General features: G+C 35.3%; 1 protein-coding gene and 1 long non-coding RNA gene across 2 annotated transcripts; both read right to left on the bottom strand.

Moving 5' to 3' along the window:
• Positions 1-2,513: 2,513 nt before the first annotated feature.
• LOC132637717 (UPF0481 protein At3g47200-like) lies at positions 2,514-6,244 on the bottom strand. The gene is made up of 2 exons (XM_060354767.1): positions 6,207-6,244; positions 2,514-4,206 (listed from the first exon to the last, which is right to left on the bottom strand). Exon 2 carries the CDS (start codon positions 4,195-4,197, stop codon positions 2,779-2,781), a length of 1,419 nt encoding a protein of 472 aa, XP_060210750.1. The 5' UTR covers positions 4,198-4,206; positions 6,207-6,244; the 3' UTR covers positions 2,514-2,778.
• Positions 6,245-12,359: 6,115 nt separating this feature from the next.
• On the bottom strand, positions 12,360-16,455 carry LOC132637714 (uncharacterized). The gene is made up of 2 exons (XR_009581579.1): positions 16,366-16,455; positions 12,360-16,072 (listed from the first exon to the last, which is right to left on the bottom strand). It is a non-coding gene; the product is annotated as an uncharacterized LOC132637714 (long non-coding RNA).
• Positions 16,456-23,934: the final 7,479 nt, after the last annotated feature.

The following is a 23,934-nucleotide window of genomic DNA, read 5'->3' as shown; positions in this document are numbered from 1 at the left end:
AATTGTCTTTTTTTTTTTTTTTAGTGAGCGAGATTCGAACCCCAAACCTCATTGTATTAGGCGAAAAGGCCAAAAATTAAAGACCACCAATTTGAGGGGGAAAAATTAAAGACCAGTTTATTTGAAGGGCACTCCGAACAAAACAAATGTTTTGAAGACGCCGTTATGGTACTTTTGTAGCATGTATCTATTAACAACTCAAATATGAAAGCTTAACTAACTCTCTCTGGTCACATAAATACTATAGTACATAATTAAATATCACATAAAATTACTACTTACTGATTAAATAATTTGTACTAAGTTAAAAAATAAAAACTATCGGAATTTTTTTTTAAGTTGAGTGTGGTTTATGACAAAGCAATTGAAAAGCTATACTTGACATACACCAACAATATAGTATACCTATAGGTAAGTATTAGGCGAGATACTATCATATGACATCTTTGTACCTAATAATTCTATACATTCGATCCGTCATTAGAACCAAAAATTGGTCGTTATAAATAGAAAGGAAAAGGTTACAAAAGACACTCCAACTTTGACCGAAATTTCTATAAAACACTCCAACTTTGCGGGGGTCCTATGACCCCCCGGACTATTTTTTTTGTGTATTATTGATGGTATTATCGGGTGATATGGACAAGAAAGTGAGCACATGGTTGAGCGCGCAAGGGTGGACTTAAAACTAAACAGACCCGTCTCTATTTGCCATGTTGAATTCCAAATAATCCTTCTTTATGTGCTCACTTGTTTGTCAATGTCACCCGATAATACCATCAATAATACACAAAAAATAGACCCCCGCAAAGTTGAAGTGTGTGACAGCAATTTTGGCCAAAATTAGAGTGTGTTTTGAATATTTTTCCCTAAATAGAAAGAAAAAGTAAAGCACTTTTATACACAGTGAAGATATACATAAGAGAGTTATAACACCAAACGAATTGGTTTGCTAAATTCAAATAAAAAAGTTAGATACAGTAACAAAAGCTACCAAAAAAGTACAAACATGAAATTTTCCTCGAGCGAAGTACATTTGACCACAATAAAATACATTAGCTTTTACTGTTTAGAAAAATAAAGGAGAGTTTGAGTCATGTTGGATGAGTTGAATTAGATACATTACTTAACCCAAGTAAAATTGAATCATGACTCATTTATTGATTTATTACGTTTTAACCCACTAAGTTTGACACATGCAATTTGAGAGTAGTTCTAAAGTTGACCAAATTTTCGTTGGACCAAGGACATAAGTAGTCATCCGGTGAAACTATTGATAATTGGATGTCCGCATAAAATCAAAGACATATTGTAGCCAAAATATATATTATACACTATAATAAACTTTATATATACACTTTCATACAATATATATACATATTATATACATTGTAGTGATTGATTTGTGTATAATAAATGTATAATCAACGCATACTCGGTGTATAATTTATATACACTAATTATATACATATTATACAATTATTATACATATATTATACATGTTTTTAGGATTATAATCAGCCATTTGGCGAGTCAAGTTCAGACCCAAAAAGGTTGCTTAAACCAGAGGAAGACGAGTGTTCTGACCATCCATATGAACCAAAAATCAAATCGTTCCCCCAGTTAGCTTTCTTGGCCCCATTAGTGCTTTGTTCTTCAGAGCCTGTCAAGTTGAAATCTTATACTTCCGTCTTCTTTTTTTCTTCCATGACAAAACTATGACTTGTGAACAACTTGTGAGGTGGAACAAAACCTTTATCTTCTTTCCCCCGTAATACAGAAGAATAAGAGGCCATCTTTAAAGCTTAGTTATATATGTATGTAGTTCTTGGATTTTTTGCCGTTTGAGAGGAAAGACAGCAAAAAGACGCAATTTTTGGTCCATTTCTTTTGCTGTCAGCCGTACCATGTCCTTTTCTCATTTTCATTATATATGTTATTTTGTTTAGACTAATTTTATCTAGTATTGGGAATACAAATGTTGTTTTAATTATAGGGTTCGTTCGACACGGAGAACGTTGGGTGACAATCACGGCTTGAGTGATTTGGGTCGTGACATATGTGTTGGTGTTTGATTATGCTCGAAGTTTAAGAAAAAAAAATTGAAATATATAGTCTAAAACAAGACGTAGACATTTCTGTGGATATAAATAATATCATTAAGGGTAAAATAGGATGTATAAAGTTAGATATATCTAAATATAGAAATGTGTTTTTATTTCTTGAACAGGTTGCAGGAAAAAAATCTATCACATAAAATAGGACAAATCTAGAACTATTATATTTTCAATGTATCAAATTTTCTATAATTCAAGAATCTATCTATGTTTAGGTATTTAAGTCTTGATAAATTTTGAACACAAATAAGTCAAAATGTTTTTATGCTAACATTTACCAAGAAATATGGTACTATTAAATTAATTAGACGGAATTTTAAAATTATTTATATATGAAGTAAACTTCTGGTCAGCTAAGTACAAATAAGTATTAAGAAATAGAATGTTAACTTGGGATAAGAAGAAATATTAGTCTGTTTAAAATAAAATATAATCAACATCTCATATAGCACGTTTAAGATCATATGAGTAAAATGAAACATATAGCGAGTAGTACAATAAATAATCTAGTATTGTTTACAAGCCACACAAATTAAAAAGCAACAACGTAACACATAATACAAGACTGACTATATGGAAGGCCATATGATTCAATCATCAACACATAAATATGAGAGAAATATTCATAAAAGTAAAATCAAAATCCTCGTGTTGAAGAAGATTAATGATGAGCACCGGCAGAACCACCACCAGTACCATTACTAGAATCCTGATTGACTGCATAGTATGCCTGGACAATATCTAAGCAGAGGACGATAGCAGCAACAAACAAAGCAATTATAGACCAGGGATTGTCAAAGTAAGTGGTCCACAAATCAGCCATCCAAGTCTTGGTTTTGCTGTGATAGTGCTCTTCAATATCCCTCTTTACATACCACAAAAAAGAACTATCTTCTGCGCCAAAAGTATCCAAAGCTTTGTACATTTCCACCACTTCTTTGTCCCTCCCTAAACCGTTGATTATAATTTGCTTCTCTCGTAGTTCCTTCACATCTTGTTTTGAAATCACAAGTAGTCTCATGAAATTCACGTAAGCAGTCACAGCGTTATTAGAAGGATTAGGAACATAGGGAGAGAACTCGTAAGCGATCAAGTTCTTGAAAAACACTCTTGTGTCCTTTGTGACATACAAAAGTGGGAGCTTCAGTTCAGCAGACTTACATAATTTATATGGACTAAACCTTACCCCCTTGAGAGATCTAATCCCACTAGCACTGAAATTCACGCCCTTTGATTTCAGAGCCGTCACAGAACGGAACACGTGCTGGCCACGTATTTCATCATCACCGCAACAGTTTTTTTCGAGGCATGATACCAGGTTGTTGATATCGCACCAATGTTCACCAGTTTCAGATTTGGGGTCTCGATCGTAGCCTGCGACAATTACCCTTCGGGAAATTTCAAGAAGGTGAAGGGGTTCCGTCCCGAGCTTATTGATTTCATTAGCTTCAGGTAGTTCTGCCGCCCTATCATGGAAGAACATTCTAAAGAAAGATTTTTCCATCTCCGTTACAAATGCATGTTTGTCAGTATCATATTTCAAGCCAACCAAGATCTCGAGAATCCGGAAAGGTACCTGATTTTCGAGCAAATACATGTCACGTCTAATGCTGTTATAAACAGCAGTGCCAAGATGCTCAATCATCGCGTCTTTTTTAAATGACTTCTCCTTCGATTCGAGATAATTTAGAATGATGCATGCATCTCGAAGCATCATTATAGCAAAATCTTCGTCAGTGTACATACTGGGCATGAACTCTTCGAGGTAACAACTTCTCACATACCCAATGTTCTCTAGAATCGCATTTAAGTACTCATCTTCGATTTTAGGAACGTCATCAATGAACATTTTAACGGCCTTGGGCTTGTAATCCTCAACAAACTTGAGCTTCTTCTTTCCATGGTGGTAAGGCCCCAGTGATACCACTTTTGGATCATAGTCGTCATTTCTATTAAATACGATACCACGTCCGATTTGATTGAACTCACTTATCCAATCGTCGCTTTCCTTATTATCTTCTCTCATCAGTAATGGAACCATTTGCATTGGATGTTTCGCCATTTCAGATCCTGACTGCATTTTATTCCGCTACAAGAAAAAGTACTTCAATTTCGATTTTACAAAGTGGGCAGATCAAACATCAAACAGTAAATTAATTAGTGCATGCATCCAATCCATGACTAATTACTATACTTGATCAATATACTTTGTTCACACATAGTATAGAATAAATAATTTCCAGCTGAGAGCAGGCGGAATGATACTCCTTCCGTCCCAATTTATGTGAAGGTATTTGGGCACGCACGCATCGGAATTTAAGAATGAAATGAAAAGTTTAAAATAGATATTTGTATGGCTATAAATCATCTCATTAACGTAAAATGAGAAGTTCACAATCTAACTATTAATACTAAATATAGAAATATGTCATTCTTTTTTAAACTGACTAAAAAGGAAAGAGTGTCACATAAATTGGGACGCAGGGAGTATATCATATGAAATTTTTTCAATATCCTAAATTACCTAATTATTGAAGTGTGTGACTATCTCATCTAAAAGTTTAAGTTGTTAGAAAGAACAACTTTGAATTAATTAATTATATTATATCTCAATATGCCCCGTGTTTGACTTGATTCTCTTTCATTGGCCAAACAAGTTGAATATTTTTTTGTTTTTTGGGTGATAGTGAGATTTGAACTCAGGACCTTTAGTTTGCTCTAATACAATGTTAAAGTATCTGACTATCTCATCTAAAAACTTAAACTATATATTAGAGAGAACACACTTTTGATTAGTAGTTAATTATGTCATCTCTCGAAACTAATATGGAATTAAAATGAAGAAAGAAAGAATTTTTAAAAGGAGCCTTTTGTAATACCTATTTCTATCCTTAAATTAAATTGCTACATTACTCGATATATTTTTCCATGCAAGATTATAGAACCACAAACAGAAAAGGATACAAGCTTGTATCATTATAATACTTTTTATTTTTGTAACTAGTTTCAAATTTTAGTCTTCTTCTGTTTAAAACTTTAGAATTCATCATTTTGACAAATTGATGTTCGTGATCATTCTAAGAATAAACCTCAAGTGTTCCTAAATTTAATTTTACTTTCTTTGTGGAACAAATGTTTCTTAGATTACACACATTTAAAGGAGATAAAAATGAAAAGAATTATTGGGGTTTATAATAGAGGCATACCATGAAGACTAAAATAGATTTTTGTGTGGCTATAAATCTTCTCATTAAGATAAAATGAGAAGTTCAAAATAAAATTATCAGTACTAAATATAGAAATTTGTCATTCTTTTTATGACTAACTAAAAAGGAGAGAGTGTCACATAAATTGGGACGGAGGGAGTATATCATATGAAAACTTTTCTATATCCTAATTATTGAAGTGTGTGGCTATTACATCTAAAAGTTTAAGTTGTTAGATAGAGCAACTTTTCCATTAGATTCTTTCATTGGCCAAACACGTTGAATATTTTTTTGCTTTTTGAGTGACAGTGATATTTGAGCTTAGGACCTCTTGCTTGCTCTGAAACCATGTTAAAATGTCTGACTATCTCATTTAAAATCTTAAGCTATATATTTGAGAGAACACACTTTTGATACTTATTTAATTATATAATCTCTCGACACTAATATGGAAGCCTAAGGAAGAAAGAAAACTTTACAAAGGAGCGCTTGTAATACTTTTTTCTCCCCTTCAATTAGAGCGTTACATTACCCGAGATCTTTTTCCCTGCAAGATTATATAACCACAAAATATATATATATATATATATATATATATATATATATATATATAAGCTTGTGTAATTACAATACTTTTTAGTTTCAAATTTTAGTTCTATTAACAAATTTAGAATTCATGATTATGAGTTATGACAAATCGACATTCGTGATCATTCTAAGAATTAATCTTCAAGTATTCCTAAATTTGATTTTACTTGACAACTGTTACTTAGATAACACAAATTTAAAAGAGACAAAAATGAAAAGAAGTATTGATGCTTTATATAAGAGGCATACCGTGAAGACTAAAAAAGATATTTTTATGGTAGAACACATTACATACCTGTGTACACTAGCGCTTGGGATGCTCTTCTGTTGAGGTGTTTGATAATAGTTCAAGGATATATATAGCCATATTTAAAGGGTTATGAAGAATGGAATATTTTAAGCCTTGAATCCATAGTAAAGAATAACTTTTAAAGTTGCTTCAAAAGGAAATAAAGATATAGCTGTAGGTAGGGGTGTACAAAGCAAACCGACAAACTGCACCAAACCGATAATTCGAACCAAGTCGAGAAAAAAACCCGACTAGTGGTTTGGTTTGGTTTGGTTTTAAAAAGAAAAACCCGAACACTATTGGTTTGGTTTGGTTTTAACTAAAAAAAGTCAAACCGAATCAAACCAACCCGACATTACATATATAAAGTTTCAAACACATTTTATACATAGAAATATTTATTTATAATGTAATTTATAAATGTTTCTTTAACTTTTTCATAATTTTTTGTCTTTTAACATATTATTTCAAGCTTAGAATTAGACTTTTGAATGGTTTAATAAGTTTTATAGCCCAATGATATTAGTAACTCAAATAAAACTCAACAAAAATCAAATCAATACTAATGCTAACAAAAGAAATTCATATCTAACACTGGAATGACAATAATTTTGATATCTATTCTTTAGTTTTATATTAGTTTAGAAAGTGAAAATGCATAACTTAATTTTATTTTTTCTTTAATATTTAGTCATGTAATTAATACTTAGTAGCCGTACTTATTTTAGCATGACTTGGTACTTTTAGATTATGATCATTTTTTACATGCCTTATAAATTAGTTGTATTTATTGTAGCATGACTTAGTACTTTTAGATTATGATAATTTTATTTTATGCAATTTCATTAATTTTTTTCGTTGAATATTTTAGTACAATGTCATCTCTCATCACGTTTTGTGTTATTTTCTTAATAAATATCTTAAATAGATCGTTGTATGTTACTAGGTCTAAAGAAATATTTGAAGTATAAGTTATATGTTTTGTATGAAGACTTTACCGGAAAAAACCCGAAAAACCCGAGCAACCTGAAAAAACCGAGAAAACCCGAGGTTGAAAAACCCGACTTTTGTTGGTTTGGTTTGGTTTATAGATTTAAAAACCTGATGCAATTGGTTTGATTTGGTCTTTAAAAAACCTGAACCAACCCGGTCCATGTACACCCCTAGCTGTAGGGATACTAAGATAACTTCTACTAGTGATATATAGAACTAGTGTTCCCTTAATTAAGTAATTACAAGATGTACTTACTATCTCCAGGGTATTTTTCGCATTAGTTGCTTTAAAGTAAGATTCTTGGCCAAATTTGTACACTCAATGAAAGTCAATTAGACCTAAAATCTGGACTACAAGGACATTTTAAAAAAAGAAGAAATATAATGTACTAAAAAACTCTCTTTTTTTTTATCGTCCAATTCTGATCTCATTCCTCTTGTCGTCTTGAGTAAATAAAGATTCTTTCCAGCTTCTGTGAATCACGTGGAAAAATGAAGCAATTCTTTATTATAAGGTTAACCTGCTAATGAACAATAGCTACATACATTATTTCATTTACCCCACAAATACGATATAAAGCTAATTGATCCTGTAACTTTTATCTAATCCTTAACATCACAAAATGAACTCTCATTAATTATGGTGACACAAATAACTGCCTCTTTAAGTACGTACTTGCAAAAATTGAGGTACGAAACATTAGAAGATTGGCTAAATTCTTACACTAAATTAAAATAGTCATTACTCTAAAATATGAAACACACAACATGTTCCTTTCTAACACTTTGGGCAAGTGAGAAAACAAAAAGAAGAAAAGAAGCAGATGCTCTATACTCGATTAAAGGAGAGTGAATTAATGCTTTTGCTCTTATGTAGAATTTTCCAGCACTCGAAGTAACAGAGATCTCAAATGAAAGAGCACTTACAAGGCAAGGAATATAATAGGAATTCATATTGTTGTGTATCATGCCTGACTAATTGTATTGGGGTAAATTTGTGCAACACAGCTAGACCTGTATTGTTAGGCCACGTGGCTTAAGAAATAAGTCAAATATGAGTTAGCATTCAGTGGCACCGGAGGAAATGCCTTTGCACCAGAGGAACCATTTGGTCCGGTAGACTGTTGGAGTAGCTCCGGAAGATCAGAGCTCAACGGGCTGCCATTACGGATCAAGTCGAACGTTATATGTCAGTGTTATTAGGCTTAATAATCCTCTTTATTGCTCATTATTATTACTCAATTAATAATCATTATAAGTAGGGGCGTCATACACCGAATGTGTGCCCCTAGCTCCTAGTGTAAATAGAGATTATCTTTCCAATTGTAAACGCACGAAATTCAAGAGGAATACACCTCTTATACACAATCGCTCCATTTCTTAAGTTCTTTATTATTTTACTAAACACAATCGTTCCATTTCTTAAGTTCTTTATTATTTTACTAAGTGTTTAGTCATAAGCTTGGCCGGAGGAGCTTGCACCGAGCTCGATCGAAGCTCAGGCTATTCTTAACTTTACTTTGCTTTATTTCTTTTACATTTGATTTACTTGCATATTATATTGGTTTACTGGTCATTTTGATCCACGTGTCCTTGACCACGAACACAAATTCAACTGAACCATTTTCTAAGTAAACAGTTTGGCGCCCACCGTGGGGCCTAGACAGTTGTGGTTGTCATCATGACCATCATTTGTCTTACTAATTTTTCTTCAGTTCTCGTATTTTCCTAAGTATCAGTTTCAGGTATGATAGGACCAAATGACAACACGAGTACAACACACAATTCGGACAACCTTCCGCTAGATCCGGATGGCTAGCCTATCTAGGCACCATTGAACGGTGAGCATCCTCGAGATCCCAATGTCGATGTAGTAGGAGTGGAGCAAATTCACGGTACCACCCATAATGGCATTCCTACAGACGAGACTAACGTAGAGGCAATGCGGCTCATGCGAGAATAATATTTCTCGATAAGGGAAGAGATAAGTCAGATTAGGCAAACCGTCGCGTCCCTTGTGACATGTTCGCAGGCCAGAGTCGCGGCTCCTACGGGAACCCCTGCCACCTGTTACATCTCGGAGATTTCGCATTGTTGCATTATGAGTAAACTACCATAAGCCTAAAAGGGACATGAAGTCCTTGTGAGATTAAGGAGAGTAATTGATAACTTTAAGCTTATACCATTACATTTGAAGTCATATGAATCGGTGGAATTAAGTTCGTCGAAGGAAGTGGAATGTGAGGCACATGTGGGAGGAGTTCTCAACAATTAAGTTATAATTTGTTTAGTAATGACTTGAGGAGGAGCTATAGGACCCTTAGATGGTTAATGAAGTGTTACACAAGTGCCAAGAAGATTCTATAAGGATTGGAAGTCGAACGAATCAAAACGAGTAACTTAACGGATGGGGAAACTTTGACGGACCGTCAAATGGTGGAGCACCACAGTATAACGGTCACAGTGAGCCATGTTAGGTTGGGAAGCTTGACGGTGCACTTTGACGGACCGTAGGAATTTTGACGGTCCATCAAAGTGAGCGTAGGATTGCTCGACGGGATTTTAAGTCACGCTTTATATATTTCGTTTCATTTCATTTGGACACATTATTTTCCCAAAACAGATCCTTGAACTCTCCAAAACCCTCTCTCTAGGTCTATAAACTAGTCCAAGCCAAATCCAAGAGGTTCAAGTGCTAAGAAACTTGTTAGGGTTTGTGGAACTCAAGATTTCCCTTTGGTGTTGATGTTGGAGACTTCACTTTAGAGGAGTAAGTTGATCCAAGACTTGTTCTTGAGTGATTAAGTAAGTTTTTACATCTCTTGTATATGGTTAAGGTTGTTTGATTGTTGTTCTATTCGGTTGAAGGGAGAAAAAGTGAAAATGGAGTTCAAGTAAAGTATGAATTTAAGGATATTGTGAGCTATAAGTTAACTTGAATTGTGATTCTTGGCATGATATGAGTATAATCTTGTTGTGGATGATATTAATGATGTTGATGAAGTATTGTACGTAAGTATGTATGGTGTTGTGATGTAGATATTGTTATGAATGACCTTGAGAAGGAGTTTTGGAGATTGAATGATGCCTAATTTGAGTAAAGTCTCTTGATTATGGTATTGCTAATAATGTCATTGTTGTTAGGAGTTTTTTGGGATTTGGTAGAAGTAGATAAAACAGGGGAAATGCTGCCCAATTTTCTCTAGCTCATGAATTATTCTAGTTTGAACTTAAAGGTGTCTTTGAGACCTAACCTCGGTATGAACCCTCTAGAATGCAGATTTCTCGGGCTTCGGAGGTGAACGTTAAGTAGTTAAGAAGACGTGAAGGTATGTAAGGCTAACCCTTCTTTCCTAAGGCATGATTCCATTGTTGTATACACATATGTAAGGTCCATAATGTCTTCCATGGAGCCTCTTCTTTTTGAAGTGCTAAAGCTCACAAGTCTTGATATTCTCATGATATCGTTAATCTCATCCTACGATAGTTGACTCTTTAAGGAAAGATGTATTAATGATGATGATGTTGACGCTACCTATGTACTTTTATGTGTATATGTATGTATGTATGTATATATATATATATATATATATATATGGCCATTATGTAACACCGAGCCTGTATGGCCGGGTATGATATTCATTGCGCGGCACACCACTGCAGTCGGGTATGGACAACACCGAGCCTTGAATTAGACGGGTATGTGTGACACCGAACCTCTATGGTCGGGTATGGTACTACTATATGTCATGCCCTATTTTTAACGGGTTAAAACTAGTTCACAACTTATGACTATGTTCTCTCTGGTTTTGTAAATTTTCAGAATCGCCGCCTAATTTTTAGGAAATATTAGGAAACCAATTGTAAAAATGTAAACTCTATTTTTAGTCTTTGAAACCTGTGAAATTCTAGGTAAGAGTTTTATTTACTCTGAGGGGAAGGTATTAAGCATCCCTCAGAGCCTATCCGAAAACAGTCTTTAAACTTAGTCTAATTAACACTAGAGGGGAATTATTTAATTATTTATTATCACCTATTTAAAGAATTGCGGAAAAGAAACTACTCTCTCAAAACTATTTGTATAAAAGGGGTTTTTAACGTAATAGTAACTATGTGAGTAAATGCATATATATAAAGGAAAGTAGTTAATGCTAATGTGTGCATGATGAAAATATGTATGACATTTTATTTTATATGAGAATAGTAAGTGTCATATTGAACAAGGAGATGTACATTTTATAAGAAAATAATCTACATATGTGATAGTATATCCTAGGTGAATACTTAAAAATAGTTATGATGACACAATAAGACTATATGTGTACATATAATGAAAATGCAACTAAGGGAATTAATAAAAATAAGATAGTACAGGTATGGTATGCGCGTATGAAAATAGTATGTTGGTACACCCATAATAAAGGAAAGTAATTAAGACAAGATGTAAATTGTATGTATTAGGAATATATATATTGTTTTCAAAAGAGTACGTATGTATATTTTAGAAGATGAGGTATAATATGATTGTTGTATATAATGTTACTAAAGATAAGTATTTATAATATAACGTACATACGTATGTAGGTGATGAGAAAATGATTAAAGGTATTTAAAGTAAGAATGGTATATATACATATAAAATAGAATCTTTGTATATAAAGTAAAGTATACACCTTGTAGTTCTTGAAAAATACTTGGATCACTATACTTGGGTCCTAATATGATTTTCTTGTATTAAACTTAAAGAATTAGGCCTGTTCCAATGGGTTAGTATTACAGCAATTAAAAAAAAAAAAAAAAAAGAGTACAGGTCACATGTTAAGATCACTTAGGCCTCATGATTAAATTTACTAAATAGGACGTTGCCAAATTCTGAAAATCTGCACCATTAAACTTATTGTTTGGTGATCACAAAGAGTGTAAAAACGTGAGAGCGATATGCTTTGTTAAGAAATCAGATCTGTTACTTCTTTATGAAATCAAGTATGTCTAAAAAAAAAAAAAACTTAGAACAGTGTTCTCGTAAAAAAAAGAAAATCAGCTTATTTCCTTGTGGAAGATAATTTGAATCTAGAAAATATACTAAAAGACATTCCCTTAAAACGATTAGTAAAACGTCTTTCACTCTAAATCGGGATTGGTATCTAAAAAGGGAAGGGAAGCAAATGACTAAATTCACTATCATACTAAATCATTTTTCCGCAAGTTTGTACACAAGCGAGAAACAAATATGCTACAAATACAATCCATAAAAAATGTTAGTCAAGAATATAAACATGTATATACATGATAACACGAAGACACGAAATTTAAAGAGAGGAAGGAAGACGGGGACGCTAGACACGAGCAATTAAATCCTGCAACTGGCTGTTCTCTGATATGGGCAGAATCCGGAGTTGCCATAAGGCCCATAACTCCAAATGCTCCCAAGGTTCCTCATGAAAAAACGAAAAAATAAAGATAAGGATTAGAAACAATTCTCAACAAGGAAAAAAGAATCTATATAACTTTAATTAATGAGAGCTAGATAAAAGAATCAAGACAACAGTACTAGCAAGCTGCTCTAAAACAGTTTCAATACAACAAATGCCGAAGCCAAAGATGCAGCAGCAACTGACTCCAATTTTCCCAAGAAATGGCATGTGAAGTGATATATAGGAAACTATTCGTTCGTGTCAACTGGGAAGCTTAATGGTTTATGAACCAACACATTTGGCAAAGAAGCTATCAAGTTTTGGATACACCTAACAGTTTGGAACTTAAAGGACATAGACACACCTAACACTTTCACTTACAGGACATAGACACAAGCTAACAGTGTGCACTTATAAGAGAAGCATACATCTGTACAAATTATCAAGGGAGAGAGACCTCTTACAAAATATAAGCATTCCACTTATTAAAAGTAAAGCCTCTAAGATAAATCTTTAACAATTAACGCTATGCTATGCTTCTTGGCTCTCTCCCTCATATGGCATAATGAGTGAGATTTTTTTAGTGTGAATCTACAAGGACCCTGGATGTATCCTCCTACACGACAGAATAGTAGCTCAATATTTCCCCCTAATATTACATCGACTAAACTTGCATATCAGAATGAGGTAATTTTTCCCTCTTCATAAAAATAAGAACACCTCCATTCGCCCAACCAACCCGACATATCAGCTTTCATGTTGCATTAATGCCAACCTAACCTTAAGCGACAATAAACTATGGTCAAAAAACGCAGGCAGTAAATCAGTCCCAAAATGAGGTGAAAATGGCCTAAAACACAGTAAAAAATGGCCAAAAACGCAGCAGCGTTGGCCTCAAATTGCAGCAGCATTTTTGCCCCCCAAAATGTTTCAAAAATGTGGCATTTTCGCCCTAAAAAACACAGCAATCAGTTGGCCAAAATGCAGGCAGTAAATCAGTCCCAAAATGAGGTGAAAATGGCCTAAAACACAGTAGAAAATGGCCAAAAACGCAGCAGCGTTGGCCTCAAACACAGCAATTATTTAACTTCTAATTTTGCTTAAAATACCATGTTTATGGCAGCAACTTTTAGCGAAAATGCAGCAGTAAATGCAGCCACTGATTTAGAGTAACCACTGTTCATCTGGAATCTTGTAGTCATATTTCTAAACAAATGGAGCTTCAAAGACGCAAAACTAGAAGATGACATATTTAGCAAACTCGTGAACTTAAACCAACTTTAAAGAGTTAGATCGGATCATTCAAAATATTTCTCAAAGATATAAGGAATACTAGAGTTGAACCAATTATTTGAAAAAAACATCAGTAGCCAATTTTGAACATTTCATTCAGTTAAAGCATGTATGGCAACAGATAGTTTTGAGAAAAAAGGAGATTGATGTTAAACTAAACTTGGCTAATATAATATACTAACGAGCATTTCAAGCGTACAGTACCAACATGAAGCCCTCAAAAAATAGACGAGTGAAATATAGGGAACTAAATGTAGCATGGTTTCATTAGCTTAGCAATAAAGTTGACAACTCAAATAGATCTTCAGGTAACTCCTAAACATAACAACAACATACTGTTAAGCACATATAAAAAGAAATCATTTGATGCAAACGTAATACAATATGAAATACTACTCTCAAACTAAACTATGAGCAGACAAAGGCATAATTTAGAAAAGACAGCATGACCAAAAGCCTAGTGGCCTAAAAAAACAAATTTTAACGTCTAAAAAAAAAACTAGCATTTCACATACTATATATATACTTTAGAAACCAATTAATGCATGACATATTTCATGAATGGAAAATGCTGTAACACCCTTAAACAGACTATACACATAGAACAAATCATGATATATGTTTCCACTAATGTTATCCAGTGTTTTAAACAAGGGAGCATTTTCCTCCTTAAATAACTTATAGTCTTCGAAAACTTGATTTCCTAGAGAACTAACAGTGAATAGAAAGAGGACCTATGGCTGGATTAAATACATTCACAGAGGCAACATTAGATATGAAAGAAAAGACCAACATTCTGATTTCAGATTTGTCAAACAGCCAGAGTATCAAGGGTCTAAAAAAGTCTAAGCTTGAAAGCTCTTAAACTGTTTTTGGAAAATACTTAGCCAAAGCATGTGTTTGAAGGTTTGAAGAAAATCATATAGATTCAACGTGCTTTCGTGAAACATTAGCTGCTTATTTAAAACGTTTGACCGAGAAAACAGAGAAAAACTTCTAGTTCAAAAGAGATCTTGAGAGACAATTACATCTTGGTTTTAACAAATCCATTTAGCTGTTGGTTGCAGAAAACTCAAATTGAAGTCTAAACTTAGCATACTGATACTTGGCTTAAACAAACGACGAGAGCTAATGACACTTTCACCGCCATGAGAATTAAAATAAAGAGAAGAAAAGTTACCGCGGGAAAGAGTCGATACTCTCACTAAACGGGTGTATGGCAATTATCAGGTCACCACTTAAACAATTAACACTTTTGCTCCAAAGGAAGTTTGAACATGTATAAGCTATGGTTCCATTCAACATAACTACTTTGAGATGAAATCATGTAGACAGATCCTTAATCCAAATCCTAAGGGTACTATTAAAACTTTACACTTTCTGCACACTCATTGGATCAGTACTTTCATCAGAGATGCCAAACAAACACACGTATTTATTCCGGACAGATTCATGTACATTATGATGCATCCAAAAATACATTAATTATGAGAAGGAAGTAGACCAAAGCATGTAAACCAAATGGTCACTAATAATCATCCCCTTTTTATCCTAACAAATCAGTAGCTTTTCTCAAGCAAAACCACAATTCATACTAGCTATTTATATACTAACTTCTGAATAAAGAAACGACACCCATGGATTCTAATGTACAGTCAAAACAGAAAAATAAATGACATGCGTATTCCCATATTCTACAAATCGATCAAAATATCCCTATAAGCATTTTCAATCCTCATCGTCAATTTCACCCGACCTTAAACTGATCTAGTGCGAAACTAAAAGAAACAGCGACTATACTTAACATATGAGGGAAAGTAAATTATTCATTTGACTCTAACAAGATTACAACTAAACACACTAAATAAATTCAGAAGTGACAGAACTAAAGAAATATATAGAAAATGCCAAGACGAGCAGCGACGAGGTTGAACACATATTCGACGAAATTAGTCGACTTACACTAATTTATAACAAACGAGGAGAGGACACATTCCAGCCAACCAAACCAAACAAACGACGAGAAAACACTTGACGACTACATTTCTACTTTAATAAAATTAAAGACGAAGATAGGATGAATGTGATTACCTTCTCCGTGACAGCGAACTGAGGCTATTGTTGTCGTCCAGTCTCCGAATCCACTCGAAAGCTTGTCATTTCAGCCGAGAACTTGAAAAGAGATTTTGACAGCCAAAAAGAAACTTAAAGTTAAAAGAAGATTTTTCTGAGTATGAAAGCTTTGAAAGAGATATTCTCTTAATGAAAGCTTTGTTCAAAGGGGAGTTTTCAGCCTAAAAAAAAACTTATCTAAAACAGCCAGGGAAGGCCGTATTTATAGGCAAATGCTGAGGGGGTTTCAACAGCTTCCTTAAGGGGATTTTGCATTCGAATTTGTAATCCAAGAGAGGGGGAAAAATCTGACGTTTTCAACAGATTATGGGGAAAATAGGGATGGGACTTACCATAAAATCCGCTGAAATCGCACATGGAGCCTGCAAGCTTCAGAGATGAAGTGTGAGAAAGGAGATGAAATGGGGGCTGTTCGGTTTAGGGCTGTTTGGTCAAAGATGAAAGGGGCTGGTTAGTTTTAAGTGGGGTTTGGGCCGGGTCGGTTCGGGTCCGTGGGGTTTAGTATTGGGGTGGGGCGTTTTGGGTCTGTGGGGTTTAATATTAGGCCACAGATTTTGTATAAGGGTAGAAGAGAATTGGCCCAATTCAATAGATGATTTTAATCATCCCAATTCCTTTTCATTTTGAATTAATTAAAATATGCTTCTTTGTCCTAATTAATTATCGAAAATGTGTACATATGAAAAATTATAATACAAGTAATTTAATATACGTATTTAGTTTATAATAGAATAAACGATGATTAACATAGTAATAAATAGGATTAAAGGAAAAATGTCAACGCCAATATTGATATAGGAATATCAATACTATTTTTGAGTGATTTAATTGTAAAGAACGATGTTTAGTAATTTTATAATTAAAAATACGGTGTTTGGTAATTTTTTAAGAAACAATAAGAATGTTCTTAACTTTAGAGAAATATATCTCGAAAAAATAGCGTAATAATTAGTGAAAAATATTCCAAACTCATTCTGATTAATTTTCAGGACTGAGAAGCATAGTGAAATTAATTAAACGAAAAAGGAGGGCCAAAATTGGGTGTCAACACTATATATGTATGCGTATGTATGGAAGGTTTCCATTAGAAAAAAGGATAAGTAAATATGATGAACATCTCAAGAGGTATAAATGACTTTCCTATCTCATGGCTCTTCTATCTCATGTTACCCTTTATGCTTGTATTATGTTATTGCTTATGCCTTATATACTCATTACATTGTTCGTACTGACGCTCTTTTGTTTGGGGAAGCTACGTCATGCCTGCAGGTGGACAGGGAGACAGACTTAATCCTTAGGCTGCTTATCCAGAGACTGCTTAGAGGAGCTCCATTTGATTCGGAGCTGCAGTTGTTGGTACTATTCTTTTGTGTACATATATGGGCATGGTAGGGCCCTGTCCCTTCTTTACAATGTTCCATACCCTTTCTAGAGGCTCGTAGGCAGTTTTGTATAGTTAGATGTCTCTTAGCCTTGTCGGCTCATATTTTGTATATCATTTTGATAGCCTTGCCGGCTTGTGTGTATATATATGGGCATATTTAATGATGTTGATATGAAAGTACTCTTGCCTGATAAGATTTGTATTATTGATGCACAGGAATTGCGAGTTGGCCATATGGCTCACCTAGTTATGTTGATGAAAGTATGATGAGAGGTGCCCGGTAGGGTAGCTTCGGGTGCCCGACATGGCCCTCCGGTTGGGTCGTGATAAAAGTGATATCAGAGCAGTTCTGTCCTAGGGTATGTCTATGAGTCGTGTCCAATAGCGTCTTGTTTATGGGTGTGTTGCGCGCCACACTTATAAACATGAGGCTGCGAGCATTTAGGAATGAATGGCCTTCTTTATGCATAGATCGTGTGATAGAGCCATGATATAAGGATTTATCTTTACTTAACCGTGTGTTATGTATTTCAGAGATGCCTGTAAAGAGAAAAGCTACAGCAGCCCAAAAGGGCAAGACAGTGGCAGGAAAGTGGACTGAGAGAGTACCGCCGATAGATATAGCTGTTATATCTCGTATTTTTGAACGTCGGATTATTTGTAAGCTGAGGTGGGGCCCACACATCAAGATTTTTTTTGGAACATGTGACAAGCTATATGAATCACATATGTAAAGTTAAACACAACTCATGAAGGACCCTTGGGCCAAATCAAAGTGGAAGCCTTCCAAACGAATATTTTTAAGAAAACGTTTCCGGGTGACCTGACTTGGAGGGGCAAAAACGGTAATATAAGTTTGGAATTTGGAAACCTACCAAGCGATAGAAGTTATATATAATTGAATTAGCTTTCCAACCATAGGTCGTGGGTTCCTAGGTGACGTCGGTACAAGGAGATATGAACGTTTTACGGTCGAAAGGTCAGTGGGCTATGCCCAACTCGGGACCAACCGGGTTGGCCCAAAAAAATAAAATGAAAATTTAGGCCCAATGTTTAAGGGGTGGCCGGCCAAGTGAGGCCCAACCCATGGCTTTAATGAATATTTCCATGTGCTAATTAATTATAAATGGTCATTATCTAATAGAATTTTCAAGAAGCAAAGAAAGAAGAGAAAGGAGAAAAACCAAGAGCAAACATAAGAGCCATTTCGGGTTGGCCGTAGAAAAATCACCCTAAAAAATCTTGACTCTAAAATTATTTTCTTGTTGAATTCCTACTAAATTAAGTGTCCTCTACAACTTGGTGCAATTGTTTGGGAGAATAGAGCACTTGTTCCATCAATCTCACACTTGGGTTAAGTGAAGAAGTTGAAGAGAAAAGGTAAGAATTTATCCCTCCTTACTATGTTATAAAGGTTGGTTTATGTTGTAGTATATGGAAATGAGTAGAAATTATGGAAATAAGAAAGTTTGCAAAGTGGGGGTGTATGTATGGAGCTAGCCGTGTGTGTATATATGTTGTATACATATGGTGAGTTGAATTTTATGTTGTATTCTAGTTGTGGTTATGGTGGAATTTATATTGGAAATGAAAGTTGAATGAATTTGGTTGAAGTTGGAAATATAGGTGTTGGCCGTGTGGTACATGGAAATTGAAATGGAAATGAATTAATGTTGTTTAATATGTTAGTTGTGTTGTTGTGATCCTTGCAATGTAAATGAAAGTAAAATGGTTTAAGTTGGTATTGAAATGAAATGTAGAAGTTTATGTCATTTTAGTATGATTTTATGATATTGTGGAAATGAAGTCGTTAAGGTGTAAATTATGATGACTGTTGATGAAGTTGGAAGATAGAAACATGTTATGAAAATGTTTGTTAAAGATTAGAAGTTTTGGTGGAATTGTGACTTTGGTGGAAAGTTTGTATATTGTGTATATCTTGTGAATATTTTGTGGAATTGATATGAAATGCTTCCAAATTATATTGTGATGATCTTGATTAATGATGAATGTGAAACCCTTGAGATTGGTTTGGAAATTTGAAGTTGAAATGGAAGTATCGCACTATGTTGGAAAGGGAACTAGTTGTGCCATATTGTGTCTTGTAGTTATTGTTGTTGTTGTTAGTGTTGTTATTGGGTTGTTGATGATTGTTTTGGCCGAGTTGAATTCTCGGGGATGCTATATGTATAGGGGAAATGCTGCCCAAATTTCTGTAGAAAAGTGTTGATTTGATATTTAAGTCCTAAAGTCTTAGGGTTAACATTTGGTAAATGTTACCATTTGTAGATTTTGGACGAAACGGGAAGTGAACTTGGAAAGGCGTAAAAAGCATAAAAGGTATGTAAAGCTATCCCGATTCTTCTTTTGGCATGTCCTAGATGTACTAGGATCGGATTCGAGCCTCGGAAAATATTCTGTCTTTCGGAATCCGCATTTGAAATTGTCCCTTTTTCATTCAATGGAACTGAACCCTATAAGTATGCTTTGTTACAGAATTGTGTAAACTTTCACAAATTGTCTAAAAAGTTATGAAATGTCCCTAGGACCTCCGTAGGTGACACCATAAGCTTAATATACGTAATTTGAGACCACCGCTTCGGTTGTCCCGAGGTGGGCCCACTATTTCCGACTTTACCCTTTTTGTGTTTATAACTTAATTTCAAGCGGTTCTAAAGGAAACACCTTAACTACTCCTCTAACTACCAATGATACTTATTCTAAATACTTTATTGAATCTCTGTAAAGGTATGATATTTTGTGTCTCATTTAGTCTCCCACTATTCCCACTTTGCCTTTTAGTGTACTATTGCCTTATTTTTGAACAATATAAAATGAAACGTTTTAACTATCCTTTTAACTACTAAGGAAGATTGTTTTAATGATTCCCTCGAGTCTGGTAAACTATTTTGGAATATGAAAATGATCCCAGAAGGATTATTCTTTCGTAACTCATTATGACATACGACATACACTTACTATGATTCTGTCCGATTTCATTGGTTTGATTTGTCATTCGATATGCCTCATTGAGTCTCTGGAAATATATGGTATTTTTATTGCATTTAGTTTCTCACTACTCCATTCGTGGATGCCTCAATGTTTCCCACACTGAGCCCGGGCCAGGATATGTTCCCAAGCGTCTTCCACTGCATTGTTCGCCGTGCCTCGATGTGAGGGGGCAGGTATACATGTACATGGGTTGTGGAGTATGCTGTGCCATGTACACTATTCTGATATGATATGATATGATATGATCTGATATGGTCATCTTATATGTTATGCTATGTTGCGGGGTATTTCCCCTTTTCTGATCCTTATGTGTTGTGGCACCAGTGTCGGGGGGTGACCACGTTCTGTCTGCCGAGTCCCTTGGCAGGGGCCGGATATGATATGGCATATATTTCGGTACACACTCTTTATGTTTTGAAAATATGTATTTGATATTCTGGACATCACACTCACTTTTCTGTACGTTCTGTTCCGGTTATGATTTTGTTCTGTAACGGGACCAGGTATGACATACATTTTCTGCAAATACTATTTATGTTTTATGATCAGCATTTTGCTATTCTGGATATTCCGTTCATCTTCTGTACCTTCTGCTTCAATTATGACTTTTTTTACTACGTTTCGTGCTTTACATACTCAGTACATATTTCGTACTGACCCCCTTTCTTCGGGGGCTGCGTTTTCATGCCGCGCAGGTACAGACGACAGATTTGCTGACCCGCCTGCCTAGGACATCTATTCTGCTATTTTGGGAGTGCTCTTTTGTCCAGAGCCTATATGTTGGTACAGTCTGCTGCTATTGTACTTATGTATGTCGTTCAGGGGTATGACGGGGTCTTGTCCCGTCTTATGATTCTGTTATGTTCTGTAGAGGTCTGTAGACATACTTGTGTGGGTTCTGTATATGTTTTGGGGATGATATGATCTGTGACAGCCTCATCGGCTTCCCTGTACTATGTCTGTGCATCTATGATACTTAATATCGACAATTGACTTTTGCATTTAAATATATTCTGCTAATATACTGGTTTGGGTTATTGGGTACGTTTGGGGTGTCCAGCACGGACACTAGTCGCGGCCTACGGAGTTGGGTCGTGACAAAAGTGGTATCAGAGCGGTTCGTCCTCGGAGTGTCTACAGACCGTGTCGAGTAGAGTCTTGTTTATCGGTGTGTTGTGCACCACATTTATAAACAGGAGGCTACAAGACATTTAGGGTGTTACTTTTCTTTGAATCTTAGATCGTGCGATAGAGCCAGCTGTAGGAAATGAATTCCTTTTTACTAACCTCTAATTTCAGCTGGAGAACAGTATCGACGTAAGACAACGACTAATGATATTGGAAGCTACACAGTACACAGATAGGTAATGGTATGAAAGATGTATGCTGGGTAAGGTGTTTGAAATACGATTGAAACATGAAAGTTGAAGATTGGAAAGAAAAATAAACAGGAAAGTGTAGCAGGTGCAGTTTGAGTTGGGCATGTGAGGTAAGCCTCGGCATCTTTATACCTTTATTTGAAATTGTTAGCCCCGTGTGGCTATGACGCGATATGATATGATACGTATATGTGTTGGCCCTGTGAGGCATGGTTGGTATTTCCTGTGTACAGGTTTTGGGATAGTAAGAAATACAGAGGAACCTCTGCCCAAATTTTTCTAGGAATATGAAGAGGAAAATGAGATATAAATTCTTAACATGTCTTGAAGGTCGATACTGATAGGGTAAATCTACTATGTTGGATTAAAGTTTAAGAGATACCCTCCATGTCATTCGTAAGAAGCATTATCCTTGTTTGGAAAAATTTTATCTCGAAAAAGCATATATGAGTAGCAAATTCGCAATTTATTTAAATGGACTAGAAATATGTTCCAACCCCATTTTGCTTTAGCACAGCCCATGTGAAGGGCAAAATATGTGGAAGGACAAAAATGTCCAACGATCAAGTTTTCTCTAATTGAAAGAATACAAAGTGTACGACAAGCAGTCGGGAATTGAGTGGTTCGCTCACGACTCATATATATATATAATATATATACATGGAGGTAAATATTGAAGGCGTACAGGGGGCAACACGGTAACTATATAGTCAGAAAAATAAAAGAATTCTCGCTAGGACGGGGTGGGACCCGCTACGAGAACGTTCTGAAAAGCTGTCAAGACCCGACTTGTCTTAAATTACGTGACAAAGGACGTGCGGGGAAATTGGTGTAATTATACCGGCCTTAACGTGCTTAAATGCATTAAAGTTGTACGGTTAAGCGTGCCAGGGCCAGAGCAATTCTGGGATGGGTGACCCCCTGGGGAATGTACAAAATTTTCGCAAACATAGATATAAGAGACGAATAGGAAATTCGGGGCAACCTAAAAGGGAATTAGGATATGTGGAAAGGTAAGAAACTTTATAGGGGTCACACGAGCTGAGACGGATTAGATTGCTAAAAAGGAAGAAAAAACAGCTACATTAATTATATTACTTGAGTGCCAGCTATCGGATAAGGTTGTGTACTATATAATTGTGATTCTGTTAAGGTCTCGTACGGAGAAAATCAAGTTGTAAGTTAGAAAGAAAAGATATGGCGGCATTACTTACATGGGGTCCGCGTTGATATTTATATGGACCCTAAGAGCCTCCAGTATATATATATTAAGAAAAATGAGCTGAATTCGCGGCAGAGAAGATGGTTCGAATTATTGAAAGATTATGATGTTAATATTTTGTACCACCCTAGAAAAGCTAACGTTGTGGCAGACGCACTTAGTCGTCAATCTATGGACGGCTTGACCGGCATACACTCAGAAACAAAGAATTGGTTTGTAAAACTCATCAGTCAGCTAGCCTTGGAGTCCGTTTGGTCGATTTAGAAGATACTGAAATTTTTGTCCGAGAAGTTGCTGAATCATCGATTATGGAAGAGGTAAAACAGCGCCAGTTCGAGGATTCTATTCCGGTGTGGTACAGTGATACAACCTTTGATAAGGAAAGGACCCATTTTGAGGTCTCACCTGGTAGGGTATTAGTATACAGAGGCAGATTATGTGTGCCTAACGTTGCAGGGCTGCGACGACCAATTATGGGCGAAACGCATAATGTTCGGTATTCTGTTTATCCTGAATCCACTAAAATATACCATGACCTCAGATGTCTATATTGGTCGGATGGCATGAAATGGGATATCGCAGAGTTCCTATATCTATCATCACTGACAGAGGTGCTCAATTTACGACTAATTTCTGGAGATTTGTTTTCAGGAAGGATTAGGGGCTCAGGTAAGTCTGAGCACAGTATTCCATCTTCAGAGGGACGGACAGGCCGAGCACACTATACAGACGCTAGAAGATATGTTGCAGGCCTGTATTATTGAATTCAGAGGTAGCCGGGACGATCATCTGCCGTTGATCGAGTCTGCTTATAATGACAGCTACGATTCTAGCTTAATACGAGGCTTTGTATGGCAGAAAATGCAGGTCACCGATCGGCTGGTTCGATATTGGCGAAACAGAG

This window comes from Lycium barbarum, chromosome 1, assembly GCF_019175385.1.
Source record: "Lycium barbarum isolate Lr01 chromosome 1, ASM1917538v2, whole genome shotgun sequence".
Classification (NCBI taxonomy): Eukaryota; Viridiplantae; Streptophyta; class Magnoliopsida; order Solanales; family Solanaceae; genus Lycium; species Lycium barbarum.
Note: the sequence above shows the minus strand (reverse complement) of the source record. Positions and strands in the feature narration are given on the sequence as shown.